The 27,668-nt window shown below is 38.8% G+C and overlaps 1 protein-coding gene across 2 annotated transcripts in view; it reads right to left on the bottom strand.

Moving 5' to 3' along the window:
• NCAM2 (neural cell adhesion molecule 2) overlaps nt 1–17,757 on the bottom strand; it is a gene marked incomplete at both ends in the record, with an annotated part of 318,048 nt that extends 300,291 nt beyond the window's left edge. For both annotated transcript variants that reach the window (XM_082492362.1, XM_082492363.1), the window contains one exon: nt 17,706–17,757. In XM_082492362.1, coding sequence (XP_082348488.1) covers nt 17,706–17,757 — 52 coding nt within the window. The remainder of the gene's footprint in view (nt 1–17,705) is intronic.
• Between the last annotated feature and the right edge of the window lie 9,911 nt (nt 17,758–27,668).

The raw sequence follows: 27,668 nt of genomic DNA, 5'->3' as shown, positions 1-27,668 counted from the left end.
CTTCATTTACTACCAGTACTTTCATTTCATGTTAAGCTCAACAAGACAGACTACACAAAAATACATCTTAAAATAAAATCAGAAAAAAGTCTTACATATACTAAAATTGCAGTTTTAATTGCAAAACTTTTCTGATGGGATAGTTGATCTAAAATTTAGGGGGGAAAAGGTCAACATGAAGCTTAAAGAACTAATTAAATACACTGTGGTTTTAAAACGTTTAGCAAACTGTTCACATGTCACTTGCAGAGGAGAGTTTGGAAAAAATAATATAAGCAAAACAAATTTTTTGTGACTTGGTGCAAACAAAAAAGACAATAATTTGCAAATGTATGTCTGTGAGGAGGAAGAGTATAATTAACTCGCCCCTCTAAACTGTGACTTTGCACTTTGCTGTAGATAATTTTCATACTCTCAGGTTCTCTGAATAAGTTAAGGTATTTTTCTTTCTTGTAACATTATTTTTCTAACTAACATCTCATATTATTTTAACAGTTTGAGAAGGGTATCTTGTAGGGTGTTTTTTGGGCATTGTTTTGCTTTTCACATGAGTGAAACAGATGCTTAAATATTGAATTATATAACCCTTTATTGAACATTGCTTGTAACTGACCATAATTTCATCATATAACTTCATTATCCAGTGATCTGGCATGTTTTGATTTGAAGAATCACCGAAGTACTTTTGTTTACCTAGAAATCCCTCCTAGAACTGACTTTTTTTTTTTTTCTTTTTCTCAGTAGTTTTAACAGCCTGAATATTTTAGATAAAAAAATCTACAGAATTTCACTCTCATTTAAGCTGTTCCTGCCTTTTAACTAGCTGTTAACTAGTCAAGAAACAATGAACTGTATTTGTTACAGCTGACACATTCAGAAGTTAATCGTTGACATAGATTTGGCAGCTATCCCAGTACAGGAAGAAAAGAATGTATGGATTAAAGCTACTTTGCATTCTGGTCAGAAACACACACTAGCAACATGACAACGAACTTTGCACTCAAAAAGATCCCTCTTTTAGAAGGCTGCATTAAAGACTGGAGATTAAATAAAACATCTCATTTACCAAAGTGACAGATTTGGTCTGTAAAATCAACAATCAAGATTAGAAAAATCAAGGTACCTATTACACACAACAAATCATAACTTCTAATAAAATTATAACTGTTCTTGTCAAGAAGCCTATTTAAACATGGGGGGCGGGGGGAACGGGACAGGGGGGATAACACAACGACACACGGACCACAAACCCATTTTCATTTAACTAACAAAGAATACCGTTTTCTAAGATACCCACATCATTCTCAAGAAGTATTTAAATGAGACACAAACTTACAAGCATTTACACTTTCCATGTTTCACAAAAAAACTATAATGTATCTCTTTGGAGAAGATGCTAATTAAAAAGAAAGATTAGAAATCATAAAGAAATTAAAAAATGTACATTAAAGATCCAACTGAATAGAGAAATTGAAACTATTCTCAAAAAAATACACACACGCCAAAAAAAAAAAAAAAAAACCAAAACAAAACAAAAATAAACCAACCAACAAAGAAACCCCAAATGGCCTTGCATCTCTAACCAAGTTGCACTACCTTTCTGTATGGAGTTACTCCAGTGGTAACTGCTATCAATGTTAATCATAATTTAACTTGTTTAGGTAAGTGTAGGTTATACTTTTCTTCATCTGAGTAGTCCCTATAGGAAGGGAGAAACATGTACTTTTTCCTCCCTGTGGAATCCAGGAGAGGAGCAGTGCATCTCAGACCCTTAAGGGACCTCTGCAGAGCCACCTGTCTGTGTCTCTTCATGCTATCACCATGGCTGCAGGCAGGGAAGTTTCCCAAAACGTTCCTTTCAGTGACAGAACAGTGAACAAAATCCAAGCACTGGAAAAGTTAAAGGGAAGTCATGTTACTGACTTCAAAGAACCAACTATATATATCCATTTGGAAGGCACATCATCGTTTCTGCAAGTCATATATAGGGAAGAATTGTAAGTATGAATATTCATAGATACTCAGAAGGAGGTAGTGATTGATTTTATGACATGATTGGTTTTAAATATGTAATTTCAACAGCCCTTACATATAGGTTTAAAGCTTCTGCTGAAACGTTGAGTCTCAAGCTCTCTACATTGCCAATGACTGAAACAGAAAGAAATCCTGCTGTATTAAAATACAACCAGTTATACATGAGTTAACTGTACACAAGTACAGCTACATTCTCTGTACCTCTCTTCTTTTTACAATCTCCTCCTTGTTCTTCTACTATTCTTTCCAAGTCTTTGAGACCTGACTTTAAATAAATTATACTGTTGTTTATACAGCTAATCCAATTTGCAGCAATAGATAACCTCTTATGTGTACAAACAATGCAGGGAACACAGATTTTGCCCTTCTAATTACTCTGCTCTCTCATTTGTGCTAGGGGATCAGGGAATGGGTGTTCCAATCAGCATTTCGGAGCCCTCCCCATTTTTACTGTGTGGATTACAGAATTGACACAGGTTATTTGGGCACCCTGTAAAATGCTCACTCAAAACATTTGCATAAGCAACATTAATGTCTTTAATGCCTTAAGTAACATTGTTAACAGTAACAGATGACGGAATTGATATTATTATTTTGCTATTTCTATATTTGCAACTAATATTACCAGTAATTAATTTACCATTTTTGTACTAGTATTTCAATGTGTTTGAGGATCATATAAAGACAGCTATGTAACACCATCCTACTTTTAATTACAAGGAAGCAAAACTCCGGAAGACAAAGCTAGGTCCACCTTCATTCCAAAAACAGATACAAAAACCCAACACTACAGATATCCAGTCTGGCAATTTTAGTAAATGGAGTTTGCAAGAAAGAAGGAAAAAGCTTAGTCAGATTCTGAGCCTATCAATACTGACAGCATCTTTCTCACCCAATTTCATCCACTTAAAGTGTTACCATTCCAACGTTCACAACCAGCCTTGAACACCAAAACAGCCTGTTTGTCCACAGAAAGAAAACAATTTGGTTATTCACTTTCATTCTTCAAAGAGATAAATGATGACAGCTATTATTTCAAAAATAAAAATAAAAAAAAACAACTAATTTCTGATGCAACGTCAGAATAGTGAGTGGGGAACATAAAAGAATTTAAATACAGACCTTACAGAATCTGTATGGCATTTTTGGGGGTTTGTGTTGGGTTTTTTTTGTCTGTTTTCCTACCCCCCAATTTAGTTTCCCACCAAAAAGCACATTTCTATTTTGTTTCCTTGTCTTCTTAAAAAGAAGAACCAAGCATTGCACTTGCTAATCTGCAGCTTTAAATAAGCATTTCTGGGGATACTCCTTAGGATCCTAAAGGAATGACAAGTCATCACACCCACCAAATACTCTAGCCTCAGATAAAGCCCATTTAAGACAGAGCTACTGGAATCAGCATGCACACCCCTAAAGAACAACAGTGAAATTGGTTTACAATCACTGCATATTTTCATGTCAGTTTTGACTCGGTATCTTACCATAAAATAAAAGCAGGGTGACTGTTAAAACACTGGAATGAAATCAGGACATCTGGTTCAAATCTGGATTCACAATGGACTTTGTCTGACCTTGATCAAGTTTCTTTATGTTTCATTTCACACCAATAAAATGGGGAATCTCAGTACAATTAAGGGAAAAAAATAAAGAAACAAACACACAAACACAAACCAAATGACAACAACAATAAAAAAAAATTATTTCCTCTCATTTCACATTTTGGCTTTAATGCTAACAGAGGAAAAAAAAATAGCAAAAAACAAGGCAGTAAAATTAAAGTATTTCTGTTTCACAGACTATGGCAGAACCAAAACAAAATCAAAGATATTAAGGATTACTGTCTAAGATACAACATTAACATCTCCCTTTTCTTTCTCATGCCTGAATTAGTTGATTCAGAGAATATGTTGGGCCATAGTAACAGGTAAAATTCCTGAGGCACAATTTATTTGTATTAAGTCACAAAGCTTCATAATGGGACAACACAGGTTTTCTGCCTGCTAGCAGTGTTCTAACAAGAAAACTATAGTTTCTCATACTTCTCCATGGAATCTTTCTCCTCTGTGTAAATACAATATCTATTAGATTGGATACCAACCTCTTCCAGACAATACACCTGATCTAATCTCTGATTTTATTTGTATGACAAACAAAAATACACAGTTTAAGATAAAGTAATGATTTTTAAATTTAAACATTTTTCAGGTATTATTGATTTAATAAAGCTGGGGTTTTCTTTCTCACTAGTGGCTCATGTCCTTCCAGTTATACCAGTCTGAATCTGGTACTGTACTGTCTTCCAAAATGATACTGTTTGACTCTTACTTCAGGAATATAAACCGTGTGAGCACTCAGAACTATGTGCCACATAAGTGCCCCTAATAAAGTTAGAATAGAGGTCAGGATGGCTTCCTAGAATTTATGGAATAACATTGAGTGTCCAAAGAGATCATTCAACTTTTAGGGTACCACTCTAAAGACTTGGTACACAGAATTGAATTTATTGCTCTGTGTTACCTCTCCTCTATTCAGGTTATATATGTACAGCTGTGGACCAAGCTAGCTGTGCCTATGACATCAGCAGCAGAAATGTGAATACGTATGATGCAGAGACATCTTAACTCATCTTAAGGCTGGAAACAACACACATGTCAACATGGTCACAGACTATGGCAAATGAAACTATTCACTTGGAGTCAGAAGTCCTCCTTCAGTTCTCCAATCCCTGACAGGAGTGGGCACTCTGTGCCATAAGGACGATGCTGTGCCATTTAGATTTACTGGTTTAGGTTCTCTTTAATTTGAGGATCTTTGCACCGTCCTGCCTTTATCTTACTGTGGGCACATCAACACAGTCTTTGGCAGGCAGATGCACGCCCCGAGTCGGCCAGATGCAACCTAATGACAATTTGTGCCTCTGTAATTACCACAACACTATGCTAATAAGCCATAACAACAGTTTGTTCAAGCACTGGCAGTTTCAGTTTTTGATTTGGAGCTAGCAGTTAACTGGGAGCATGAGCAAGGAGAGTCTGCACCTGCATAGAAGAGAACAAGTGGACATACTTGCTCACCTAATTCCCTGCTCTTCCAATGGTGAGGCTGGAGGTGTTGTGAGGATTTGTACATTTCCTATTGAGAATTCCTCAGTATGTTACTGATACTGGGTGGTATACATGCTCTAAAGATGAGTTTACAGAAGTAATTTTAGACTTCATCAGTAATACTGAACACATAATTATGGCAAACATTATTTAGTAGAACCTTATAGAAGAAAAAGTGGTCTTCACTTCTCTGATCTGCAGAAACTATTTCTAAAGTAAAAAAACAGAAAGTCTCCACCCTCATTTAGGTTTCTTTAGCTTCTCTCTTCAGGCTAGCAAAGATGCCATTTGTGTCAGTTACGATAATAGATTTTGTTATGTGAATATCTATACAATATGACAGCGAATGAATAGATCATGTAATTTTAAAGAGACAGATACTGTGCTCTGATAACAATAAATGTGTTTTACTTGTTGCTTGTAATTACCAGCAAATCACATACGTTACTTTTTAATTGAATCAGCCCTTTTTATTACCAGGTTGTAAACTGACCATCTGCATTACCAAATCGAAGAGGTGGGAATCAAAAGTTTTACCACTGAAATATTTACCTCCCTAACATCATACCTCAAAAATTCAGCTTAGATGATGCAGCTACATTGCACAATGCAAGTGAATGGAAACATTGCTAGAGAAGAGAAATTCTGCCAAACGGATGTAGGGCAAAGCTCAGCGTTAACTCAATGAATCTGAGAAGGTTAACTGTTTCCACTCATTTTAATTCTTGTAAGACAGCTGGACACCGAGAGTATTTTTCTAATGTAGAATAAAACAATTCTTTATGTACTCAGGAATCAAGCCTTACACAAAGATATTTCATGAACAACAAAACTCAGACTGATAATACAAATGTTTATTTTGTATAAAAGTGTTTACTATGAAAAGTAGCTTTTGCTTCACTGTGCATTTTTACCTCCCAACAACTGCTTAGAAAAGCTTATATTCTCATTTTTGCCGTTTTAGTAATTCTTTGTCATAGACATGTGCAGCTATTTTTAGGACTAAATTTTAGAAAAACCTCAGTTAACACAATTTTAAGATATTACTTTTTAAACTTATTTGATAATTCAAGCAAAATAAACTTGGAACACACATATTGCAAATGTGGCTACAGTTCAAATGGAAATATGAACGGCAGAGCTGTTTTAGTTTTTTATGAATCTAACGAACACTTGTGAGAATGCCTATATTACCTCTTCCCGACATTTTAAAAACATTATAATAGCCTATTTGCAAGAGAAGTGATCGAGGTTTCCCAAGAGTCAACAGCAGGTAAAAAGAATAGAGTCAGATGTTAACAGAAAATGACACCACACATTATGTCATGATTTCTACAAACATAGCTCTTAACAATGTTCACTCTATCTCGAGGAAACAGTCCAATTGACCTTTGTTCAGTCTTCAGTGTTCTTATGACAAAAAACACAAAGCAGCGCTAAACACAGAAGGCCTGTCATGCAGAAGATACCTCTAAGTAAGGCTTGTCTTCCAGTCTTAGCAATAAAATCTTTCAGAGCTATCATGTGAAACTTGGTATGATGCTTTAAAATACACCTGGACTACGAAAACACAATTTTGTTTTTCAACAGTTTCCCCCCACCAAAAAAAAACCAAAAACCACAAACCAGGAAAAAAAACCCACACAACAAACAATGACCAAGGAGAGATGGGTCTCTTCTTTGCGGAAAACATACACCTTCAATAATTATTAGGTGTCCCTGCCTTCCTGCTACTTGAGTTTCTCCCTACCCCTCTCCTTCCTCCCTCCCCCGCCCCCCCCATTTTTTCTGATCAAACGTTGACAGAGATGTTACTTCTTTAATACTTGCAGGTCACATGTAATAGATTCAGTGCGGTTAGGAACAGAAAAAGATTTTCTGCAGGCCTAATCTTCATTGACTTGGGTGTAAACAGAGACTACCTAGAAACCTTTCAGGACTGTATTCTGTGAGCTTCATAGTCTGGAAAATAGTCCCAAACACATTTAAAGCAATAGTAACATTCACTAATCACAATAAAAAAAAAATCAAGTAAGATTTCTTTAGAATATACATAGTCTTTAGTATTTACAAAGTCTCTTTTTCTTATTATTTTTCAGTCTACTCAGTGGCTACAGTTGTCTTTCCTGGTTTAAAATGGGTACAGAAGAACAGAGAACAGAACTCCATCAAACAGCAAAAGGACTTTTGTCTTGAAAAGGAATGTTTCTTGGTTTTGTTTAGTTGTGGTTGGTTGTTTTTTTTGTTTTTTTTTTTTTTTTTTTTTTTTTTTTTTTTTTTTTAGATGAGATCCTGTGTAGATGAAAAGAAATACACTTTCCTATGAATTGTGTATTTTGCATTTTTATCAACTCTTTTTCCTTCTCCAGGAAGGAATTTCCCCAGCCAAATCTACTCTTATATATAGCAGGTAAAGTGCTATATATATTTTTGGGGTGCACCACCACCCCAAAAATCAAAGAGTCTATCAGTGTGGCACATAAACAGTTGTGCAGGATGAAGCAGGTGATTCCTGAGGTTTTAAAACACACTTAGGAATCTTTTGAATTATACTAGTGTTTGCAAAAGATACAGAAAAAGTGAATATAAGATCAAAATTCATTTTAAAATTAGCAGCATGTAAGCAAATCATACACTCGGAACTGTACCGTGTACTGAGAACTAAAACCCACTACCATGACATTAAACAAATATCTGTAAATTTACTTCCAAGAATAGTAAAATCAGAATAAGTCTACCATGAGTTTAGGAGAACATCACCTATGAGAGATTTCTCAAACCCAGCAATGTAAATTCTGTATGTACGCAGGCTGTATAATCCAAAGGCATTCACAGAAATGTAATGCAAAGGTGCTGGGGAGGATTACGTCAACTAAATGCTAAAAGCTGTTGAACCCAATGTGTGGAACTGCCATAAACTGTCACAAATCCATTTAACATCTGATCACTCAGACAGTATGCTTACAGACCCACAGGCATGACTTGAATGTCGAAGGTCTAAGGAACAATTTTGACTAGCGTCACAAAGCCACAGACAAAAACAAAAAAGTAAATCAAATCTCTCAAAACCACAAACAAAACCAAATGATGAATTTTTATACTGAATGGTAAACACAGGTATGACCTGGGCTGCAACAACTAAGTGACCATAATGATTAATTGTACAAAGCTCAATTTTCTCATATGTTCCTAGAGGAAGAAAATGAAATCAGCAGCTTACAATACGTTTTTGGTTTTATTATTAAAAAAAACACAGATAAAAAATTATCCTTTTTGTCTTGCATACTATCTTGACTAGAACCTGGTACACCAGAACATCCCTTTAGTTCTTAGTTCTTCTGTGTTCTTGGATTAGCCCCACACTTTTTCAGCACTACTTTAATAAACATGTCCGCTACTTAAATATACATAAAGTCAGAGCCTGATTTTCTATTCTTTACTAAATCAAAATTCCCTATACTCACATGGGAGTTATACAACTCCTGAAAGCTTCAATCACATCCTGAAAGCTGCAATCAGTGCAACCCCTGAAACAGTACTCTTGGCACACAAGTCTCCCATCGACTTCAGTGGGAGTTCAATGGCTGCAGGGTGTGCACAGTTCTGTCAGCAAAACTCATCTCGCATAACATGATATTCTTAAACTATATAGGCTAGAGAAAAATGTAGCATTTATATTATACCACAGACAGTCTTCATTGGAAAAAGTCAGCATTTGTTTTTTCATAAGTCTAAAGTTAGGGTATTATTCCCCAACACAGAAAGCACAGGAGTACATGAATTATTGCATTATTTATTACTGATGGCAATGCCCAGTTGGGTATAATTCATCTTGAATTTCAAATCCCAGATAAGATTTACAAAATTTGAATTTAGGAGCAAAAAGCAAACAGAAAGAAACAAAAGCAAGCCTTCTATTGTGAAATACAGATGTCTGATAGAAAAATCATTCGGATGATTAGCAAAAAGCACAGTGTTTCAATGCTGTGCAGTTTTATATCTGTAAATCTCTATTATTGTTATATACACAAGTAAATCATTTAAGGCTGCATTTTTTTTAAGTATAGTTTTTTCTACTTGCTTACATCTCTTTGAAAATGAGAAAAACAATTCAGACATTAAAAAAAAAAGGATAAGAGGGCTTTGACACCCAAGCATCTGATGTTTTTAAATTTTCCCAGAAGCAACTGTACAGAGTTTTTTTTGTTTTGGGGTTTGCATTTTTTTTTTGGGGGGGGGGGGGGGGGTTGGTTTTTTTTTTGTAAATTGAGAAACATCATCTAGTGACATCAGCAGAATATGCAATGGGTACCAAAGCAACTCTGACAATTCTTACTGTGTTAAGAAGTACTATCTGCTATGTAGCACCTATTAATGGACAAGAAACACTCAAATCATTATATTTTACACAAAGTATCATTCAGCAATTTGAAAATTATTTTTCCCTTATGTCTTGAGAACCTTTATATGAAGAATGTCTTAGAGGCACGTCAATTGAAGAGATCTCCTGGGACATTCTGGGGACCCATTACATGTAATCCTTTTATAAATTAACAAAGGACCATCTTAAGAATAACCATACTTCTTCCCTCTCGCTCTTATAATGCTCCAGAGTCACTGCTTTTTTGGCCAGAAATTAATTTTCATCCTGAAGGATTTTTTTTGTAACCAGTTTATATCCCTTTACTCATATTTCATGCTTTTTTTTCAAGTACCTCTGCACTGTCTGTGTGTTCATCCCTGGGATTCATTTCCTAGCAATCAAATCTCCCTCAGAATTCATTTTACCTGTGTAACTGCTCAAACGTTTTTAGCCCGCACCCCCTTGCAAGGCAGAAATTGCAATACTGATTACAATGCAAAAGAAATACTTATGAACAAGGAGGGGTTTTTTACAATTGGCCTAATGCAGATCAGCTTAAAATTCAAGTACTTCACATATTACCATCTTTTAAATTAAGTTAACTATTACCAAAAGACTAGGAAAATAAAAATATACTAAAAAAAGGGGTAGGAAAGAAACACCAAATAATGAAAAATGTAATTAAATCACTGGAAAGTCCATGAATACAACATGTAGTTCTGAGCCCATCACACAAGAGATGGGCGTCTTCTCTATGATACATACAATTATGAATGTCATGGAAGAGTTGAGCAAGGAATTAGTATTACTCCATCACTTACAAGACAGCAACTAAGTGACTGAACATTATTTTTTATCAGGCTTCTTTCAGCACTTTTCCCTTGTTTAACTTGTTGACACAGCGTACCAAGTAGATCAAAGTATCAACAGGTTTAAGAACAAATTCATACAACAAAGATCTGCCAAGACTATTAAGGAAGATCACACAGATATAACCTGACATATCCCTGAGCATTGTAGGGTGCACTGACAGAAGTATCACACTGTTCTTGTTCTGTACTTACTCTGTTTCTTTATGACTCTTACCTTGAGTTTCTGTCAGATCAAGGTCACTGGAGTACATCGATCTTTGTTCTGATCCAGTAAGCATGTTAGCTTATGAGTATGAGATGTTCAAGAACTTTAGAAAGAATGCTATATTATTTTATTCCTGTTAACTGGTGTTCAGTACATTTAACTCATCCCCCTTTTCTACCCTCTACCCCAAACCCTGGATCTTTAGTTTATTTTGCTTTAACTAATTAAGGTAACAGAATGACAAGATATTGACATAACATTGTAGTTCTGATTAAACCTGTTATAACAAAGAAGAAAATTCATGTTGTGTGATCAGTACAGAAAACTACTCACAGTAAGAGACAGCACTACCTCTACCAACCTGTTTATATCTATCGGCAACACAGGCCACAAGGATCTCCATACGCTGCTTTATGTCTCTCTTTTTAAATACTTCATTATTTAATTCAGCTGCAGTACAAAGGTCTACAAAGTTAATGGGTTTGAAATTGCTTGCAGCTTGACTGGATATGGTGGAACGTGTTTTAGTAGCAAGAAAATGGATGGCAGTGATTTTGTTTTTAAACTGAATCCATAGTATGCTCTAAATGGCACCACTTGGACAAAATGATGAGGACAGCAACTTTTTGTATCAATTTCATATATAAATTCCAAGTATGAATTCCAGCTCATAGCCAGTGAAACAACTGGTATTGTTACTTAGGCTACAACTGCAATGTAAATAATCAGTTTAATATTAGCTAACTGGAAAGGTCATTTTGAAAAGGGAATTTTAAATCATACCCTAAGTTATTCATATGCTACAGGTATAATATGTATTACTTTGAATTTTGCCGAATTATGAAATTATTCATCAACCTTTATCTGCTGTTTAGCAATACTACTCAGGTAATAACACTAAATAAAAAGCAGTGTACTCTTCTAAAGTCACGGTAAAAATTTAGGTAGGAGGACAAAAATATAACTGGGCAAAGAAAAAAAAAAAAGAGCCACTTCTACTCCCCTATCATCATCTTTTTTTCTGGAAAAGAGCCACTACGCCTTCAATAGACATAAATTAACATGTCAATGTTTTATGCTTTTTATGGAAAACTAGCTCTTGAAGAAACTTATATACTACTTGAATAAGAGAAAATTTATTTCAGTAACGATAGGCAGGACCAATGAAGAAGCTGACTAAACCCCCACAGTACTTAATGTTGTTTCCAAAGTTTATCTGGATGTTGTCCATCCCCAAACTGGCTATTTCAGATAAGATTATATTTGGATCATGAAAACTGGTGGCAAATGACAGCCTTGGTTACAAGATCTCCAGCCTTACCAAAATTATTTGTTCAAGCAGGTTTTTAAAAGACTTAATCTCTTCATCCTATTTTAAATGCTCCTTTTGTATTATATTAAAGAACAGATGAAATCAAACAACTGTTTGTTTCTTCTCTAACAGGAGCAGAGAACCAGTCAAACATTTCTGAAGGTGTTTGGTTTGTTGGGTTTTTTAGGGTTTTTATAATGGCAGTAGGGTTCTTAAATAGGTAGGAACCACGTAATGAATTTTTAGTTGATACACTTCTCTACCACCTTCCCAAATTAACTTACTTGAGATGGTAAAATAATTGTTTTTAAAGAACTGGTCCTGTTTGTTTCTCATGCAATCACAAACTTCACTCAATGGAAATTCTCCTCTAACTAGAATCAGTAGAGTTGGGCCACAATGCTCATAGTCATCTTCATATTTAATAACTATGTTATAAATATCTCATTCTGTAGTAGATCTTACTTTATACTTGTAGTTCAAGCCACTACTCCCGTGCCATGTCATTAATGACCTGGCTTTTGATGCACAGATGCAAAGAGACAAATTTTCTGTCGATTAGAATTTCCTAAATCTTAGTAACAGCATAAACAGACAGTATTATCCCATCTCACGCCGTTTCAAAAATTAAAGCTGTTTACCTCCTGCCATTTCAAGAGATGCTTTCACATACTCCACAGCCCCAAAACCCACTGAAGTCAAATGACTCCTGCTCAGTATGGCAGCCACTGGATTAGTGCAACCAACAGTGTTTCCATGGAGCTACTCAAATACGGGTCATTCAAAGGTTTAGGGGTCTCGTTAAACAAGGTTTTCTAAAAAGTAGACTTGTGTATGCACATGCATTTTTTGTTTCCTTTCCACATAATTTCTAAGTAATTTTAAATGGATTTCTTTTCCTGTACAAAAAGATTTTAATATCATAAGCTGTCACCACAAATAGCTGTAGCCAGATAAATGACTCTCCTTGTTTGTGTCTTTTTTATTCCTAACTCTTTTATTCTTTTCATTTAATAAATGAAGAGGCAGATTCTGAGCTCATCTACAGCAGAGCAAATCAGAAAATGTCTTCTCCAATTAAGATGTCATCAGTCAAATGATAACAACTAATACAAGAATTTAGCCAAATAACCAAAATAAGATTGGTACCTTCATTTTTGAAGATACCCCATTCAAGATTCAAGAAATCTGAAGAGTGTCTTTCTATTTTAAATTAACCCTTTCCATTTTCCTGATATCCTTTAAAAAAATACTCAAATCCATACAACCACAGCAACTCAGCATCACCTAATATAAAAGCAATAAAAAGATTTTGTGAAAGAATGCAGAATTACGTTACTGAAGCTGAACATCCTCAGATTCTTGAGGTAACAGCAAGTAGTTTAACATCCAAAATTATTCTGAGTTTTAAATTAGTTAACAAAAATAGAATTATTTTAGTCAAGTACCTAAAGTAGAAAGCAGTTAAATACACTAAGGGGGAAAAAGGGAGAGGATGGGACATAATTATGAGGTCAGAATTAGGTCAACATGATCAGGTCAAAACAAGAAGTGATGATAAGATATATTAGATACCAATAGGCCTAGACCTAGCCTATCCGGCTCCAATAAGACTTCAGATTTGAATACATCAGGATATCCTTAAGTTTTTTCTCATGTCTCTCCCATTCCTCTATGACTTTATCTGTCATAGATTTCATGATTTAGAGCCACTGCAAACGATAAAAACATCTCTAACTCCATTTTGGATAGGAATGCTTAAAACAAAACCCTACATATTTCTCAACCATCCATTCTTAAATCAATCTTTTAGAACACCTCATCAGGCAAGCTTTATTGTCAGGCAGATATTTGGAGTCTCATCTTCACTTGAAGAGGAGCTACATAGGCTAAAACAGCAAGATAAACATTTCTTTTTGTCCGATTATTTTTTTTTAAGGGTCAAAAAAAGAGGAGAAGGTAGTAGATGTACTTTAATCTTAATGCAGTTGTATAAATCAACTGGTAGCAGAAAAACAATGGTCAGCTGAAGTCTCAGGCTGTGTTTCAGATTTTGGTATAAAACTGGAATAAAATATTGGTTCCACTTAATCCAGCAGAAAAACTCACCAATTTCAAAAATTCTAGTTTTCATGAACTCCCTATGCAAAAAGCAGAAAGAAACAGGATTCTAGAAAGCAACTGCACTGTCATGAATAAGACACGCATGTTGGCATTTCTTTTGGGGGATGTCCCTTATTAACAAATAGTCCCTTATAAGCACCAGTAAACAGAAATTCTTCAGGAATAAAAAAAAAAAAGCAAAACCAAATTCAGTATTAAAGGAGTAAAAAGAGAAAACTTAAACCAAAATGACAGAACAAGTATTCACTTCCTATGAATCTCCCGGATAAGCACAAAATAGATTAAATTCTAAAAGCAAAACATTTCCTATTGCAACTTAAAGATTTGCTAACCTAGAGAAATTTGTATTATGTAGAGTGATAAAAGAAATAGGATTTTGCAATCTGGGAAGATGTCCATTTCATCTACTTTAAGTCTGTGTCCCCAGACACTGGTAAAAACCAATGAAGCCTCCTCTTCTGAGTGTCGTATCGCTATGCACGTTAAAAAGCAGACTTACAGAGTGGAGTAGGCTATTTTGTTGTTTCGGGGCATGTGTTTTGGTTTTTATTAAAGCAAAGCTAATTAAATTTGGGCCTTTCACTCTGGCAGAATTGTCTGGACAGCTTTGAAAGGTTACAAAAAAAAAATCCTTTTGTTTTAGCATAATAACATTGCCAGTTAAACTCCTCCCTTGTGATGAAATTAGGAGAGGGAATATTTGGCCCTGGTAGATAATTATGACATTCATAAGCTCTTAACTTAAGGGGCTGGGGGAGGGGATGGCTGTCTGCTGTTTTCAAACTGCTCTGATTTTCTGAAATGAAACAAATGCATCACAGTTCCCTCTGTCAGTCTTAAACACCAGCACTTCTCAAAGAAAAAGCTTCAGTCATTCTTCATAAAATCTACTGCAGCTATATTCTTAGAAATATAAATCCTTAACCTATGACTTCCAGTATTTCCAAACCAAATGATCCAAATCTAGCTACTAGCTTTTTCTTAACCACCCACACTCTATCTCTACTTTAACATCAAAAATGTCATAATCATCATCTAATATTCAGACAACACTGGGTTTCTTAAAAACTAAGAAACCCTCACAAACACCTCAGCCTTCAGTCGATGATGTAAGTGTCCCAGTGTTCCCCACCACTGCATTCCCAAAAGAAGATAAATCCCAAGAGTTTTTGAAACAGCCTCTCAAATTATTTGAATCACTTCAAGAAATTATCAAGATTACTGCACAGAGGTATCAAAAAATAAAAAATGCACAATAAATCCCTTACCAGAACAATGCTTATTAAAATAAAATAGTATAAAAAAAAATCACTGTAGAATTTTTCTCTCTCCTAGCAACCTAAATGGAAATATTTTCCATATGCAGATGTTTTCCCACTCTCATTTACTATCGCTTGCTGTGGATTGAGGCTGCATGTTCCTGCTATTTCTACCACCAGTTCAAAAGAATATTACTCTCCCCCCGCCAATATAATTAACCCCCTTTATATATATAAAAAAAAAAAAAACCACACAACTGGCTTTTAAATTGAGATTTACTGTCAATATTAGATTTATTCAGCTTTCCTCCTCTTCTTTCCATCTCCCCCTCATATATATCCCCTATAATTTTCTTAACTCGGCTTAATAGCATCTAGAATTTCACTCCATTATTTATCTCCTGACATTTGTGATAGTAAGACACCAAAACTATGCAATCCTCCTACGCTGCAGTGATCACACTTCCCAAACCAGCTTTCTACCATTCCTCCGTTAGAGGAAACACAGACCACATCTCTGTACGCACTACACCTAGGTCGGTCGATGCCAAGCCTGAAGGAAGCTTTCCCGTTCTCCTCCTCTGCCACCCCGGTGCTGGCAGCGTTGCAAACCCTCCGGAGGGTTTCTGACTCGCTGCTCACCGGGAGACCTCCACAGCTCATCCCGAGGTGGCCAAAGCACAGAAGCATTTCTAGAGAAACCGAGAGCATCTGGTGGCTCTTCGCTACTTATCACCGAGACGAAATGGCTGTACGGTGTGAGGTTTAGCGATAAACGCATTGACGGAGACCTTCAGAGCTGCAGTCTTAATAGCTGAAGGCATAATATTCCCCACACACACACTTTTTCTCAAGCGCAACAGATCTCACTGCCCCCTCACAAGACACCGCGGCGCCGCCGGGTGCGACACTCAGCCGCGGAGGACGGATCCCTGCCGCTCCTGCACCCACCCGCTGGCTCCCTCCCCGGTGCCGCGGCCGGGGGAGCAGCCGCCCCCGTCCCATCCCGGCGCAGGGCAGGGCCGGGGCCGGGCCCGATCGCCGGCGGCCGCCGCCGTGGAGCTCTGCCGCCCCCTGCTGCCGAGGGCCGGGCCCCGCCGCTCCCACGCCTCCGCTGACACCCAGGTGGGTTTCATATTAATGTTATTATTTTTTTCCCCCTCCCTTAAAACCTCCTTAAAAAGGCCCCGAGCCCGGATCGTGTCCGCCCCCCCCCCCCCCCCCCCCGGCAAGGTGCGGGCAGTGTAGCGCTTCCAGGCGCCTCGCAGGCGGGATGCCCCGTCCCGCAGGAGGCACCGGCGGCGCGGGTCGGCAGCCCCGGTTCGGGCCCCGAAACGAACGCCAGAAACTTGCCCCAACAGTTCGGGAACACGGCGATTACCCTCTTCCCCCCCAACACACACACACACCCCGCCCGGCACCCCCTGACACACACACCCCTCAAGAACCCCCTCCGCCCAGCGGCACTTTCCCTCCTCCTCTCCTAAAGTAGCATAAATCCTCAAGAAATCACATTCGGCGACATCCAAAATTAATTAATAAATAAATATTTCAACCAAAAAAAAAAAAAAACAAAACAAAACCCCAACCAAAAAAATCCCCACACCACCTAACCGGACTAAACAAAACCGCAGCCCCCAACCCCGCATTTTACGAGGCGCTCAATGTATGTATATTATGCACATACATATGCAAAAGACGACCACCACCCCTCACCCACCTCCCCCCCCCCCTCCCCCGCACACACCTGCCTCTCTCCCCCGCCCTATTTCATCGCAAAAAGTCTCCGCGGCCGCGCACACGCCCGTACCCCCCTCTCCCTCCCCATGTGCCGGGGGGAGGTGGGGGGAGCCCTGTGTGCCCCGGCGGGGCGGGCGGGCGCCGAGACACTCGTGCGGGCGGGCGGGCTGCGGGTCAGGTTTCTCACACCGGCTCTTGCCGGCAGCGCTTCTCCCCGGTCCTAAAAACGAAGCCCGCGTTGCTCTCCGCTCCAGCAGACGCGTATTTTAAAGCGCGATCCCTGACAGATATATATATATAATTTTTTAATCGCTCCATCTCCCTGCCACATTTATCGCCCGCCCCCCCCCCCCCCCCAAAAAAAAAAAAGGCGAACCCCGATGCAAAGCAGCTAAGTCTACTTAGCACCTTCCAGCTTTTTTTTTTCCCTCTCTCTTTTTCCTCAAAAAATGATACCTCTCCCCACCTTGACGACTTAAAAAAGAAGGGGGGGGGGGGGGGGGGGGCAATGAAGCAAGTTTTAGGTCCTCTTTAATTTGGTTCCAGGGTGATACGCGGCTTTTTTTTTTTTTTTTTCCTGTCCATTTCTTTTCCGGTTTTACGTTAATCTGAGCGAGCAGGCAGTATAGGTAAGAATAATAATTAAAAAAAAATAATTAAAAAAAAAAAAAAAAAGGCAGCCCCGCTCCTACCTTGCCCGCTACTGAGGAGCAATCCGAGCAGGTAGAGAGGCAGGAGGCTCATGTTCAGGCGCTGGCGCCGGTGGACAGTTCCAAGCCGGAGGTGCTCCGAGCAGCCCAGGCAGACCCCGCTGCCGTCCGCGCCCGCCCGCGCAGCCCCGTACCGCACCGCGTCGCCCCGCGCAGCTCAGCGCCGCTCGCCTAATGCCTGCCCGCGCCTGCCGCTGCCGCACTATATCGGGGAGGCAGCGGCCGCCGCGCAGGAGGCGGGCACACAGCGGCCCGCGCGGATCCCTCCGCCCCACACGCACGGACGCACCACCGACGAGCGGCGGCGCCGGCAGATTCTTCCGCCCTTCGGAGAGGCGGCAGCCGGCTCGAAGCCTCTCTCCTTCACCGCCCGTCGGCCGGCAAGCCCCCCCCTGGGGGTGGGGGGGGTGAGGCAGCTTCCCCGCCTCGCCACCGCGGCCCCTCGGAGGCTGCTCTCCCCGCCGTCTGCTCTCCCCGCTGTCGCCTGAGGGGAGACAGCCCTCAGGGAGAGCCGGCAGCTTGACGGAGAAGCCTACCGGGAAGCCCCAGCCTCCTGGGGAGCGCGTCAAGTCGGCTCTGGCACCCCTTTCTCCCTCCCCTCCCACCCCAGCGGCGGCGGCGCCCCCAACGGCTGCCCGCGGGGCTTCCCTCAGGCGGCGGTGCGCGCCAGCGGTCGGCCCGCGGCCCCCGCGGGAGCGGAGCGGAGGGGCGCGAAGGGGGCCGGGGCTGCGCGGGGGTTGCGCAGGGCCCGGCGGTTCCCCCGCTCTTCCCGCGGGCGGTAGCGCGCTGCAGCGGCGGCGGGAAGCGGGGCGGCTGCGAGCCGGGCGTTACGAGCGCGTCTTCTGCCCGTCGCGCTGGCTGTCTGCCTGTTGGTTTAGCTGTCTAGGAATTCTCGTGTTTTGACTTCATACATGTTAGTACAGAGGGGAGAAAAATGCCTCTGCTATTTAATACAACTGCGTGAAATAAAACCCATAAAAAAATAAATTGCTTACCGTTTTGGTGCCTCAGTGCTGCTGTCTCACTGAGGACCTTGCTTTGTAAGGAAAAAGCCTGCCCTAAAGTAAAGAGACGAGGTGGGGTTTTGTCCAGCTTGACTTTGAAGAGATAATTTTTCTCCGGTGCTAATTAAGCCGTGGTCTCCAAAGCAGCTTCTATAAATTTGTCACCTTACCACCTGTATGATACATGGAAGGAGACAGAAGTGGATTTATATTAATGTGAAGCAGCAGTGATGGTCATTAATAAAAGATTAATCCAAATTAACACATCCCTAATAATTTTTCCAACCCTTTTTTTGCCCTTTTCAAGAGGATTTGGGTTTGGGGCAGGAGAAGGGACACAAGAAGTCCCTTTGCAGGAAACTAATACAAATGACATGATCGGTATCTTCAGCTTGACTTTTGCTGCACAGTAGTCTTACAAAATTATGAAATATAGGAGAAAAATTATGTAGTTGGATCTTGCTGGGATTGACAAGCTACGTGATGAAACTGGAAGGCTCTCCTCAGAAGATGATGTTTTAGGACACTTGGGAACACATACAGAAAATACTGGTGGAGGGGACAGTGAGAGCTTTGTGCCGTTGCTTTGTTAATCTACACCATAAAAATCAGAACCTTATTGCTTAACGACACGCCACGTGGCCCTACTCTTGAAACTAAAGATTTTTGTAACCTAGTATGAAATGAACAGATTCATTTTCATGTATATTTAAGTGGGCATGGAACTGTTAATTCCTCAGACGGTTTTGGAAATCCAAAATATGGCAGCTTCAGCAAAGCCTTTTAGGTGAGAACTGCATTTATATTTAGGAGCCATTCTGCTCCCGAATGTCGGGAGAGATGCCCGATTGCAGAAACTTTTGGCTGAGGCCTTCAGTGCAGGTTGAGAAAAGTGCAACAAAAGGAAGTTTTTTTGGTGAAGGAGTTTCTCCAGGTAAGGTTTCATCAGCCCCAGTACCTAACTACAGAAATAGACATCATTAATACAGAAAGATGATGAAAACAAATAATAGATAAAAACCTTAAAAGAAAAAGAAATTTAGATCTTGCTGGGCAAAAAGCAGCAAACCCTCATTATGAAGCGGATAGGGTGCCAAATTTGTCAAATTTATCTTTGTTTTTAATGTGTTTGGAGCATTACCATCCAGCGACAGTGGAATAAATAGAGAAAATTAAAACCAGTTTTAATAAATAAAACCAAATATCTTGTACGCATACCTTAACATCTGTTATAGTCTGCTTTAATCAAGGGCCAAAAGTAACACAGAGGTGACTTGATCTGCACGGGTGCATAGATGCAAGGATTGAAATCCGTGTGCAGCAGATACCCCACCAAGACACAATATGGAAGCAAGCAGGAAGTCTCTTGACCCACAAGAGCTAAACATAACAGAAAGAACGCTAATGTCTCAAGTTAGCTTATTTTAAATCATAAATATGATGAGAATGTCACCGGTGTCAGGTCTGAGCAGCCCGTTCTTGCTCCTTTGAAAGGGATCAAGGACTCTTGCTTCCAGACAGGATTCCTTGTCCTGAAAATTCTGCCTAATTACTTGTCTGCAGCAGCGAACATAGCCTGCCGTGTGGACTGTCCACGCTGTATTGCTACAGGATTTGGAGAAACCTAATTTTTGTCTAGCTTCTCAAGGAAAAGAGGAACATGCTCTTGTCCTCTCTGAAGCAATGGAGTAAAACAACAAGAGATGGATATAAATCTCAAAGATGATCACATTCTTGTAGTACTACTGTAAAATAGAGAGACCTGACTGAAGGAGGAGGCAGCAGCTGGTTCGTCCATCAGTAGACATGTAGCTCCAAGTGCTCAGTCACATGTACCACCTAACAGGTATACGGACAGATCCTGAGACCATGCAGTGGAGGGATGGAGAGGAGGGGAGGGGATGAAGAATATAAGTATGCAGGGCTGCATTGTTTCTGCTGCTTATGGAACAAGTCATTTGTTACAGAAGAAAGATCTGTAAAAAAGTGTATCATGGTGAACCACAACAGCATATCACACTGAGGTCACGCAAACAGAGATTAGAAAGATGCAGAAAAAGTGTTCATCTTTTCTGCCAGACGTATCTGTATGACTCTTGGTGGTTGTGACCATACATTAAATGAACCAAAAGACGAGCACTTCAAGGTGCTGTAAAACGCTAATCGGTATCTATAACAACACACCTGTAGTATTTGCCGTTCTTTGGCTTATAGCATTCTTCTTTAAAGAGTGTGCTGTTTACTGGGGGGGAAGCCTGACATGGAGTTTAATGGCTGTACTTAGCCTAGGGAACTTGATTTCTGGATAGTATCACGTGCATAACAAACATGCTGGCAGAAAACAAACACACTTTCATGCTGTGTAAGTTTTAAAACTAAGACAAGAAATAAACTACAATGAGCATTATGCCATGTGAATGGCCAAGAGGTGCAACATCAAGAAGCGTACTAATGATTCTGCAGGGACAGTCATTCTGAAGGTGGGGAAATCAACATTGATAGGTTCTCGAAGCAATTAAAATACAACTTCAGTGACTGAAAAGACTTGCCAGAAAAATCTCAGGGGAAAAGAAGGGAAAATATTACACAATTTTACATACATGTTTGATTAGAACCTTAGATCTTTTGGGATATTGTACTCGCAATCTAAGTGGATATATCTGTAAGTTCCCTGTCTTTTATCTGACACACAGTAGCCTCCAGCTTTCACAACTGTGCTGTCATATGCAGCTTTTCTCCTACAAAGTTTTACTACCTGTGAAGTTAGCAAAAAGGCAGGGAGAATTGATTTTCCCCCATGTTACTTATTTCGCTCGGCAGGATTGTTTATACAGTAGCATATCAGCTGGTATGAATGAAAGTGACAAAACTAGGCTCTGGCAACAGAAACATTTTAAGCTGTCGTCACCGCTCTTAAGTCAGTTTACAAGAATTGAGGATCTGTAAACTTGCTGTGACTGAACTTGTTTGTGAAGAAGCATCTCCATGGTGTTTTTGCACAGATGACTTTATTTTTAAATTGACATTTGCATGTTCAATGCAAATGTAATTAAATATAGAAACTTAGATCTTGGTGATGATTTCATAATGGATATTTATACTGAAATACATGTTTTCCTGTGGACACCCAAGTTGCCAAGAAGTCCACCTTGATTTGCTTGCTTGTTTTACATAAACTGAAATATTAAGGAAGCAGCTTAAAATTAGCTGAGAGTTTTAGGGGAACTTTCAATAATGGCACAGTTACAAAGAAAGGAGAGAGAGAGAGATCGTATGTGTAGAAATAACTGGTGAAGAGCTGTAAGGAACTTGGCATGTCCTAGAGCAATTACAAAATGTTTTTTTAGGGGGACAGGAAAGGATAAGAGGAAAAAGGAAAGAGAAAAAAAACAAACAAGGTTTGCTCTTGCAAACCCAGTATGTTGCACTTGCATTTGGCATTGCACAGGCATTTTCCTGAAAATGCCTTCTGCAGACAGGGTAATTTTCAGAGGTGCTCATGAACCAAATTGCTGATCATCTCCAAAGTGAGCAATTATCCCAAATAGGATGCTTTCCTATGAACACTGAAAACACAATTAAAGTGGCACTAAGATAAATTATACAACAGTGAACAACAGCATTATTGTGGTGAGGAAATGATGCACAATAAACAAAAGAGTTTCATAAATTGTTTGCACCACTATTATGTTTCAAGTTCTCAACATCTTATAAAGATTTTCACAAAGATCTAAAATTACTATAATTTTGGATTAACTTTTTATGAGAGAGATTCAAAAACATTTTTCCACTCTGTTTCAAGTCACTTTAAATAAAGAACTCACCTTCCTGTTAGAGAAGCTTAAAACGGTCTTGAAATTATTCAGATACTAAGATGAGACTCATGGATTTTGTGTTGGGAGGATAATTTCCTGTATCATTTCTGGAACTGAATAACGACAAGGGCATGTGTAAAATAATTTTGTCCAGGTAAAGATGACTGCTTAATTTTTGAAAATAGCAAGGTTGCTTGAAGTACAGTGTGCTAATTTGATTACAATATAAAACATTGTGCTGACAAAAGAAATCAATAAGCTGAATTTATATGTCTGAAGGAAGCACTGTACACTTCTGTTTCTAGTGCGGCATAATTAGCATTTGAGAGATGAGACAAGGTAATTTGTCTGAACTCTAGAGATGGATTTTCATATCTTCCAGGTTACGGTGTTTCTAGATGTGTGAGTCTAGTCCCCTTCTCAGATCAGTCACTCAAAAAACATGAACTCTCAAAAGTTATTATCCCATCACTATCAGCTTCAGATATTTGGGCAGGATTATGGACACATTGATTATTGTACCTGAGAATGAAACTGCCAATGCTAAGGTGCTCCAGCTGCCTCAAATACAACTGCCTACGTATTTAGCAACATGGCAGTTGCGTACTTTGGCTCTTTTATAGACTGCTTATCAACATCCCCACCCCACTTTTTTTTTCATGCTAGCACCCTTCTTTCCTATTAGTTAGCAGTGGTGTTTTTTGTACAATTTCCAGAGCAAAGATTCCTTTTTTTTTCTTCTTTTTTTTTTTTTTTTTTTTTTTTTTTTTTAGTCTGGGAAGGAATATTGTGGATGCTACCAAACAATGTTTCATGAATTACATTTCCTTAGCTCACTGGAATTGGAACTGTGTCTTCTGTGACTGTGAAACTTGTTCCCTGAAATGAACATGGTGGATCATGGTGAATTTCAGAGACATTCAGAACAAAATTTAAATCACACTTATTCAGCCATCCATACTTCCATTAACAGCAAAGACCAAAAACATTCAAAACCCCAGACCAAAGAAAAAAGAGTTGTCTACAGAATGTAAAATTAGACATAAATTGAAACTTCGAAAGTTTATGGATACCTTTGGATTAGGGTTCTGTATTGTGATGCTAAACATGCTGCACATTTTAAGGGCTGCCCAGATTAAATACAGTACCTGGGATTCAGAGCCATCTGCCTACCCTGATCCACATCACTGTCCTAGTTTTCCTTGGAACTGGGTAATTGTTGATTTATATGTGATACAAGTGAGCAAGGAGGTATGATGGCTGATATTAGGGATGTCAACAGTCAGTGAAACCTTTATGGAGGAGTTAGAAATAAATCTTTATTTATATACATAAATAAGATTGGAGGAAAGGGAACACATATAATTTGGAGTATATTGATTTCTCCAAGTAATAAAAGAACTGTGTCCACATCTCCAGTTCTCAGCATGGAAGAAAGGTCATGATGAAAGTGTTCAGCTGTGAATTCAGGAACAGATAATCAACTAAACAATGATGGAAAATTCAAAAGAATGTGGACTTTAACTCCAGGCTGTTATAAAGTCATGTGATCTAAACCCCATAGTTTATACCAACACTTATCTTTTAATTTTAGACCCACAACTTCAGAAGTTCTTATTTATGAGGAGATATCTGCTCATTTACTGAGGTATTCTGAGCTCGTGACATCTTCTAGCATCTTGAAACAGCAAGCAGTTTCAAAGGTTAGCCATGTCAGTTATGCAACATTTTCTTTCATTGGTTTTAAATTTGATGAGTTTTGAAAGATAAGAATGCTCAGTTTGGTTTCTCTAAATGCTGTATTATGAGAATAAACATCCTCCTATATTTTTTCTAAATGGGGTGATCCCAATTTATTCATTATCTCACCTGTTTTTCTTCCTGTCCTTGTAGTATTTTTTTCATTATCCTTCAACGTCTGTTGTAATTCTCAGTAAGGTAAGGAATTAACCACAGCATTACAGGTGAGAATGAACTCCTGATTTATAATGAAATGTTTTTACACCCACAGATACTGTTTTTTGACAGCAACTGCTTCGATCGCCTTTCAACTCACTTCAAAGCCAGATTGCAATACCACACATATCTTCCATAATTAAAAAAAAAAAAAAAAAGTCTTTATGGAAAAATTTTAAATAAATTTCCAAGTTCCTTAAGTAGAACAGGCAACTCCCTTTTCATTGCTTTCTTGTTCAGATTTTCAATGAAAATAATGAATGCTTTCTAATAAATAACCATTTGATTTATCAAATGTCAGGGTGTTATGACATTTGTCTTAAAGGGGGGGAGGAGGAATCTTGTATTGTTAAGAAAATCTGTGTTATCCAAAATACATAGACACATAAAATAGGATTTTACTTTGGACATACATAATTTTCCAAAGTTTTTTTTCAGCCATTCAAGATTGGTTTCTTATACCCACGTCAACAGAGTGTGGTATATCAAGAACAATAGTTATGGAGCAGTAAAACTTGTACGGCACTAAAAAGTCTCTTGGCAAGGAAAAACTCACTTGGAGAGATATTTAACTTAAAATAGGGAATCAAACAACCAACAGTACGTAGATATGTTGGTGAGAATCATACTGAAATTAAACATATCTAAAATAATAATGGTTGGTTTTACGTGTTTGCTTATGCCTTTTTGTGATTCATTTCTTCTGTGTAGATGTAGTTATAATTAAATAACACAGTGAGAAATAAATTTTGAAACAGAATTTTTACACCAATTTTACAAGTTAAAATTTGAATGCATTTTTAAAATTGCTTGAATAATTAATTTAATATGTTGGTTTTGGAGGGGTTGTGTTTGGGAATTTTATCACACAGGGAAACCTGTTCCATAGATCTATGTGTAACAAGCTGGAAACTTGAGAAGAATCTATCTGGGAAATAAACTTTAAAATATATGAAGGCCTAAATTTTCCTGACTGTTTTATGAGAGCAGACCTCAACCTTCTCAGAGCCTGACTGGCCCTGTGAAAGCATAAAGTACTCTTTCTACTGAAATACTTGTAAAATGAGGTCCTCAAAGATCTAGTTTCCAGGTGTTTCAGTTCCTGTTTTCAGGTACACACGATGTCTATGCATATATTTAGGCTCTTTAAACTTGGACTGTTCAACAGTGATAGTTTATTTATGCCCCAGAACAGCTGGAAGCACAGTAAATGAGATCGGTACTCAGAATTAAGATCGGGTCATGCTTCTGGAATTTTCTGTTTTAATTTAGACCCAGCATTTCGCAATATTTTTAAAATAGTAAGAAACCTCTCTTACAACGTCATAGGCAGAAGCCTCTGAGTTTTAGATACGTTCTTTAAAAATAAAAAGAACATTTTAAAATCTCACAGTTGCCACAGATAAAGCATGATGCTGCAGAATATTTACATTACTGCAGAAGAAGCAAGATTGTCAGGGAAAACAAGCTAAGAAACCCTTTTTTTTTGCAACAACTGTGCCAATAACACTGATGAAATCATCAGTTATGTTTTTGACAAGCAAGAGAAATCAGTGTACTGTATATATTGCTGTGCTGACTTGTACTTCATAGGAAAAAGAAAGGGCAGAGGGTTGGGAAGGATCAATGTTTGTCAGAAGGGGAGTTAGAAAGGGAAACATACTATAAAAGAGATTAATAAAAAATATTTTTAAATTATTTTTTTGAGGATTTTCTGTTTGTTCATTTATTTTAGCAACTCAGCAGACCATAAGCAAAACCTGTGGAAATAATTCAAAAGTGGTTTAGGACTAGATTATTCCCTCTACTCACAGAAATATAGGGGATCGAGACCCATTCAAGGGATGTGGAAATGAAGAATAGTACCTCCATGGCACTGTTTGCTTTGGACCCATGGTATTTACTGAAGTAAAAATTATTTTTTGACTTGGGACTATCTGTATTGATGGAAAGGATCATAAAGGATCGTACACAAAGTTTTCATCAAGGTTTCCTTTGCAGAAGAAAGGAATTAGAAACTTGTAGCAGAAGCAAAGAAGACAACTTGACACAGAAGGCCTCGGGGGTCCTGGTGGACACCAAGCTGACCAGGAGATAGCAATGAACCCTTACGACAGCAACCTCCTGGGCTACATTATGCAGAGCATTTCCAGAAGATCAAGGGAGGTGATCCTTCCCTCTGCTCAGTCCTGGTGAGACACATTTGGAGTGCTGGGTTCCCCAGTACGAGAGAGACCAAGATGTACTGAAACAAGTCCAGCGCAGGGCCACGAGGGTGATTAAGGGCTTGCAGCATCTGATACCTGGGGGAGGCTGAGAGAGCTGGGAGTATTCAGCCTGGAACACAGAAACTTCAGGGGGATTTGATCAGTGTGTAAAAATATGTGGTGGAGGACAAGAAAGAGGTGAAGCCAGACTCTTCTCAGTGGTGCCTAGTGACAGGGCAAGAGACAATGGGCACAAAACGAAATACAGGAAACACCATTTAAAATTAAGAAAAACCTCTTACTTTGAGGATGGATTCCTAGAGAGGTTGTTGAGTCTCCATCCTTGGAGATACTCAAAACCTGACTGGACACAGTCCTGGTCAACCTGCTCTGGCTGACCCTGCTTGATCAGGGGTGTTGGACCTTAGGAGGTGCCTTCCTGCCTCAGCCCTTCTGTGATTCCGTGAGTCTGCCATATGATTCCTAAGCTTCCAAAGACAGAATGCTTTAAAACTTTCAGTAGTATTTTCATTTCTCTTAGCATCCTGGTTGTCTTGGGAACCTTTCCTCCTATTGAGTGGCTTCTATGATGCCACAGATAGCAGCCTTAGAGGGTATTAAGAGGTGTTCATGGTTTTTCATTTACATTAATTGCCAACTAAATCTCCACTTGAAAATGTTTAAGAACAAGAAACATGAAAGTATTTCTTCCCCTTTTTCTTCTTAATAGCATCCTTGTTGTGATATTCCAAGCAGTTGTAAATAATGATCAGTATGAACTCTTGAATTGCTTTTATACGTGTGATGAATTTAAATAATAATAGTAATTATTAATAAGCTCCAGGAAAACTGGCAATTTAAAAAAAAAAAAGAACTGGTAAGGAAGAAAAAATGACTCTCTGACTCAGGCAAATCATACTATGTATTAGGAATGTCACTTAAAAAAACAGTTACCCTTAACAG

The sequence above is a fragment of the Vanellus vanellus genome (genome assembly GCF_965231255.1).
Source record: "Vanellus vanellus genome assembly, chromosome: 1".
In the NCBI taxonomy this organism is placed as follows: domain Eukaryota; kingdom Metazoa; phylum Chordata; class Aves; order Charadriiformes; family Charadriidae; genus Vanellus; species Vanellus vanellus.
The sequence above is the reverse complement of the archived record's forward strand: the minus strand, read 5'-3'. Positions and strand labels throughout refer to the sequence as shown.